Source organism: Mauremys reevesii, linkage group 1, assembly GCF_016161935.1.
Source record: "Mauremys reevesii isolate NIE-2019 linkage group 1, ASM1616193v1, whole genome shotgun sequence".
NCBI lineage: Eukaryota > Metazoa > Chordata > Testudines > Geoemydidae > Mauremys > Mauremys reevesii.
In genome coordinates this window covers 9,598,729-9,605,479 of record NC_052623.1, presented here as the reverse complement: position 1 = coordinate 9,605,479, position 6,751 = coordinate 9,598,729, and the positions used below count along the sequence as shown (strand labels likewise).

The window sequence follows — 6,751 nt, the reverse complement described above, 5'->3', positions numbered from 1 at the left end:
CAGCCACAGGTAAGCAGCCCAGCAGGAACGTCCACCTCTGAATGTCCCCTTAATAAAATCTCCCTTTTTCAACCTGGTGACCATGAACGATATCACTCTCCTGAGGATAACACAGAGAGATAAAGAACGGATGTTGCTTCAATGCCAACTAATACCGGGACCATACGCTGCCAGACTTTGTTATGCAATGATTCCATATTACGTCGTGCAGGCTCTGAGGGGGCCCAGACTGTTAGGTACATTTTATTTTAAAAAAAGAAAGAAAACACATCTGGATAATCAGGCTGTTGCTAGATATTAAAAGAGCATCTGACAAGGATTAAACACCAAGAATGGCTTTCCTGGGGTCCAGCTTAAAGGTTACAAAAGAAAACAATGGTACATGTGTTAACACAGAGAATCCAGAAGCCCAAAATAAAGAGATAAACCGACCTGTGTCGAGCTAAACATTTTCTGTCCTATTTATATATATCTGTAGTTCCAAATGAGCAATTCTAGGGATAAATGATGAATTTTTATACCTGGCCCAAGATTCTTACAGCATATCTGCTGCTCTGTCTCTCCAGCTGGGAGAACAACCACACAGACACAGAGGGGAAGGTTCCCCCCCGCCCCGCAATTTTTAAAAGATTCTAGTCTTCCCATTGGCTCTTTTGGCCAAGTGCCAACTCACTTCCTCTTACCTAAGCATTTCAATGAGACTTCTTAACTCTTTACAGGTAAGGCAAGTAGAATACCACTACTAAGAAGGATTTCTATGGCTAACTGACTGGCTGGGTGGCCATAAAAGGGTGCTCCCCCCCACACACACACACTTCATTTACAACAAACACTGAATTTCATCTGCCATTTTTCTGCCCAGTTGCAAAGTTTTGTGAGATCCCTTTGTAACTCTTTGCAGTCTGCTTTGGACTTAACTATTTTGAGTAATTTTGCATCATCTGCAAATGTTGCCACCTCACTGTATAAGTCCTTTTCCATATTATTTATATGTAATATGTTGAATAGAACTGGTGCCACTACTGACCCCTGGGAGACACCTCTCTCCCTTCGGAAAATTGACCATTTAGTCCTATCCTTTGTTTCCTATCTTTTAACCAGTTACTGATCCAGGACAGAACCTTCCTTCTTACCCAATGACTGCTTACTTTTCTTAATATCCTTTGGTGATGGAACTTGTCAAAGGCTTTCTGAAATCCAAGTTCACTATATGCCATGGATCACCTTTGACCACGTTTGTTCCACCCTCAAAGAATACTAATAGAATTCTAATTAATTTTATGACTCTATGAATTATTTTCTTGAGTGGATCTTTATCTTGGCTGCAACTTGAACAAGTTGCTATTGTGAATATTGAAAGGAACTCAAGAATAGTTGTTCGTCAAGAAGAATTGGTATTGTCACAGTAAAACAAGGATATATGGTCCCTTTACCCTCCTGTCTCTGGGGTAATCTCATAATTGTTCCACTCTTTGAACTGGGAACAATACCCCATCTATGCTAAATGCTTTTCACCATGCAGGTCTGACTGGACACCTCAGTCTCTTCCCTTCGGGTGCTTGTGACCAGCGCTATACAGTCACCACAGCCTCCCTACAACAAATGGTTTATTAACAAGCATAAAAAGGCATTAGGAAAAGTGCTTAAAAATAACAGGCAGCTGTCCTATGTCTACATTCATCTGTCTCTTGTATCTCTGCAAGCTAAGTTACACAGGTTTGCTCTGGAGATAGAGGAACAGAACTGGCACAACTTACATTCTTTTGGGATGACAAGGAGCTACTGGTACCCAGCCTCATTTCCCTGTGTCCCTGACAGCATCTTCCCATCTGTTTGCCCCTTTCTTGTGGAAGCAGCCTGTGCTGAAACCCTGTGAGCCTGGGCCCAGTCACCGTGGTTCTGAGCCATGGCCATGTTACAGGGCCAAATTGTGATGCTGACCTTTGTGCTCAGACAGCTTTCTCCCAGACAGATGAGGCCCCCGTGTCTGTTGCTCCATTGTTTGACAGTTAGATCTCATGACACTCCAAATCTCACCTCAGACACCAGTCCAGTAACTGTGCTGAACCTCCCAGCCATCCCGTGATGCTCCAACACTCCCTCATAAATCCACAACCTATCCCTCACTGTTACTCCTGAGCACTCTACATTTGCCACACACACCAAGGGGCTGGAGTCACAGGGCTTCCCAGAAGCAGCTGTCACAGGGGCTGTGGTAAAAAGCCTTTTCTAGACCAATGTCAGAGGTGTTGCTCTGTGGAACCCTGACACAGCCCTGATCTTAGGGTCTCAGAGTATCTGAACACCTGGAATGTATTTATCATTCCGCTACTGCTGTGAGGCCCCATCTCCTGTCCCATCTTTTCGCACCAGGCCCTTCCCCCTACTCCACCACTTCCACCAAGACTCCTACTCCCAGCTAGGCAGGAGCCAGGCAATGGTAAGAGGGGTCCTGGGAGCCCAGACTGCTACAAGGAGTCCGGACTCTCCACCTTCCCTAGAGGGTGCATCTTGGGGGTTGGGGACACTGGCTGGGGACACAATTTGGGCCTTTCATCCCTAATGCCAAGAACAGGTGGAGGGTCTGGGACTCTTCACAGAGGCTCTGGATCCCTGAGCAGCCCTCACCATGGCCCAGCTCTGGCTTCTCTCCTGAAGAGAGGATGGAGTCTCAGGTAAAGAGCAGCAGGAGTGGGGTGTTGGGGGAAGGGATGGGGCAGAGAGGGGGCCCCAAATGAGAAGAAGAGGAGCATAGTTGCGGGTCACAGAGGGGACGGGGCTTCTGCATGTGTCCTGCTTTTTCCTTTTGAAAAGGTGGTTGCCTTACAGTGAAACGGCTGGGCTGGGCTAGGAGCTTGTTGTGCTTCTGTGGGGGAGCTGAGTCCCATTTCCACCCCTTTGCATTGCTAGAGCAGCACAAAGAGAGGGGACAGGGAGGGAATCTGGGTCTGAGTCTCTTCCCAGGTCTTCTGTGTCAGACTCTCATTCACACATAACTTTTTAATGTATTTATCCTCTCACCACCTCTTTGAGGCAGGGCAGGGCTATTATATACCTCTACAGAGGCCATACTGGGTCAGACCAAAGGTCAATCTAGCCCAGTATCCTGTATTCAGACAGTGGTAGTACCAGGTGCTCCAGAGGGAATGAACAGAACAGGGAATCATCAAGTGATCCATCCCCTGTCGCCCATTCCCAGCTTCTGTCAAACAAAGGTGAAGAACACCATCCCTGCCCATCCTGGCTAATAGCCATTGAGGGACCTGTCCTCCATGAATTTATCTAATTCTTTTTTGAACCCCGTTATAGACTTGGCCTTCACAACATCTTCTGGGTTCCAGGACTAGCTGCTCCAAGAAGCAGTCATTTATGGTGTCAAGAAACTATCTCTGCATCCCGTCCTGAAGTGACATGTACCCAATCAATTTGGGGACAGTTGAAATCCCCCATTATTATTATTGATTTTTTTTTAAATTTTAATAGCCTCTCTCATCTTCCTGAGTATTTCATAGTCACTTTCACCATCCTGAGTAGGTGGTCAGTAATATATCCCTACAACTATATTCTTATTATTAGAATATGTAATTACCACACAGAGATTCTGTGGTACAGTTTGGTTAATTTACAATTTTTGCTTCATTTGATTGTAGACTTTCTTTCATATATAGTGCCACTCCCACACCAGCATGACCTATTCTGTTCTTTCAATATATTTTGTACCCTGGTAATATTGTGTCCCATTAATAATCCTCATTCCACCAAATTTCTGTGATGGCTATTATATCAATACCCTCATTTAATAAGAGGCACTATAGTACACCTTATTATTTAGCTTTCTGCATTACAGGATGTACATGAATGGGACTTTTTTTTTATTTAATTGTTTCTCAAGAGATCCTACCTGTATTTTATCATCTTCCATCCTCTCCTCCTTACTAGGACATAGAGAATCTCCATTAGTCTATCCTTTCTAATGGATGTCACTGTCCAAACGACGTGCTCGTCTGCACCTGTCAGCTTCCTCCCAGCCCTTAGTTTAAAAACTCCTCTACGACCTCCTCACTGTTAAGTGCCAGGGATCTGCTTTGATTTCGGCTTAGGTGGAGCCCTTCCTTCCTGTATAGGCTCCCTCATTCACAAAAGTTTCCCCATTTCCTAATAACACATGCAGCACTGCTCTGCCTCGGTGGCATTACAGTCAGATGGGGGTGGACTCATCAGGTGTGCAGTGCACAGTCATCAATGGAAGAGGAGCTGCCTAAATGCACCTGGGGTTCCTGCTTTAATCATGTCTCTGACACGACTCAGTCACATGCACCTGGCTGAGGGCAGAGGGAAAGGGGGGTGACTGTGTCACTTAAATAGCTCCTGAGCACAGCTGGTGCAGCCCCATGGATCATGCAGTACCCAGAGTGCTCAGGAAGGGCGAGGACTGGAACTGCAGAACAGCTCTCAGCTTTTTCCCTGGTTCATAGATGTTTAACTGGAGATGGAACAGTGATAAGTCAGGTATAATGGGAAACAACATCCACATTCCTTCTCTTTATTGACTCTATCAAGAGGACTTCTGAGGTCAGAGCAGGCAACGATACAGCTCTTTATAAGCAAACATCACACTGGTCCACTGGCTCTCCATGAACAGACACATTGTAAAAGCTGCTACCTGCCTTGGTCTCCTTCCCCCAGTGCGTTAGCCTCCCTCACCAGCCCCTCTCCCGTTCTTCCAGGCCTTATACCATGTCTGAACCTCTCTTTATAGAGTGGAGTTCAGTAGATCATGTCATCTCAGATGTAAGGTCCTGAATAGAATGCGTGGTCATGGCCCGTGTTTTTCATCTCCCATGTCACTGGGGCTGGAGCCAAGTGATGAACTGACTCCTCACTTGAAGAACACCCTGATTATCCTCGCACGAAGGTGTTTGCTTTTCACGCTGTACACAATTGGGTTCATAAGTGGTGGGACAAACAGAGAGATGTAGCCCAGGAGAAGGTTGAGCAATGGAGGAGAGCCCTTCCCAAATCTGTGTATCACACCCAAGCCAATCCGTGGTGTGTAGAAGAGGAGGACAGCACAGAGGTGGGAGACACACGTGTTCAGGGCCCTAAGGCATTCCGCGTGGGACATGACTTTCAGCACTGTTTTGAGGATCATAACATAGGAGAGGAAGATGAACAGTGAATCCAACCCCACCACGGTAACTGTAAGAAAGAAGCCATAGATGTAGTTGACTGTGATGTCTGAACAAGCTGTCCTAATAACATCTTGGTGCAGGCAGTAGCAATGGGAGAGGACATTGGCTCGACAATATTGGAACCGTTTAAGAAGAAAGGGGAGTGGGAATATTAAAGACACCCCTCTTAGAACAAACACCAGTCCCATCTTTCCAATTCTTCGCAGGGTTAAGATAGAAGCATATCTCAGTGGCTTACAGATAGCAACAAAGCGATCAAAGGCCATCAACAGGAGTACAGATGATTCAATGAATGAAAGTGAGTGAATGAAGAACAGCTGGGCAAAACAAGCATCCAGACTGATCTCCCTAGAGTTAAACAAGAATATACCCAGTGTTGTAGGCATGGTGGATATCGACAAGGCAAGGTCTGTGATGGCCAACATGGAAAGGAAAATGTACATGGGCTCATGAAGGCTCGGATTTGTTTTTATAATGAACAGAATGACTGAATTTCCTACTATTGAAATAACATACATTAAGCAGAAGGGGACAGAGATCCAGAGATGGACGTCTTCCTGCCCAGGTATCCCGGTGAGAAGGAACACTGCAGAGTTCAATTTGGTGTCATTGACAGCTGACATAATGTACTGAACAGGTCTAAGGAGTTTTGAAATATCCTTCCTGAAAGAAAAAAAATCCCATGAGACTAGATGATATTTAACAAGACATCTTTCTGATCTCATTGCAAGTCTAGAGACTTCCAGGAGCTCAAGGAAGATAAGCTAAAGCATGGTCTTGGATTTACATCATCGATAGGAACACAGGCAGTGCCAGACTATATCAGACCTGTAGTCCATCGAGCCTCGTATCCTTTGCCCAGTACCAGATGGTTCAGAAGAAGGTGAAAGAAGCCCTGAAATAGGCAGCTATGAGATAACCTGCTCCCAAGGAAAGTTTCTCCCCGAGGCCCACTAATTAGACATACATTGTGGTATAAATTAGGAAGGTTTAGATCCCTTCTAAGAGCTTTTTATTAAGTCTTCACTAGTGTAATTGGATTTTCTGTTTACACCCATAAACATCCAGTCCCTGTTTGAAACCTGTTAAGCTCTTGGGCCTATTGATATTGTTAGGAAAAAGTTAAAATTTAGCTAACTAAGATAAAAAACACAGAACAAGCAGGAATGCTTTAGTAGAATATAGTAGCAAGGACATTGACAATTGTAAACAATTGATAAGCTTATATGGTCAAGTCCCGCCTAGTAACTTAGCTCCTAGAACAGAACAAACCCTCCCTCAATAGCTCACCGGATATCGGTAAGCACTCATCCCTACCCTCCCACCCTGCCTCCTTCTCCCACAAGGTAAACATAGACTTTTGATGCAATTGGGATAACCTCTTTATGGACGCACTGTTCCTATTTTTATCTTTGTTCAAGGTTCTCTCTTGATTTGTAATGTCTGTCTCTGTATGTACAAATAAATGCAAATGAATTAATAAGAAAATGTATATAACTGGCCCCTATGGCATCATATTTTTGAAGCTGCTTTTGAGTCTTCCTGGTACTGTGAACATA

At 44.8% G+C, this 6,751-nt stretch overlaps 1 protein-coding gene across 1 annotated transcript; it reads right to left on the bottom strand.

The window, feature by feature from the left end:
* Positions 1–4,879: 4,879 nt before the first annotated feature.
* LOC120395372 (olfactory receptor 51G2-like) lies at positions 4,880–5,815 on the bottom strand. The gene has a single exon (XM_039519724.1). The coding sequence runs from the start codon at positions 5,813–5,815 to the stop codon at positions 4,880–4,882; it is 936 nt and encodes a 311-aa protein (XP_039375658.1).
* Positions 5,816–6,751: the final 936 nt, after the last annotated feature.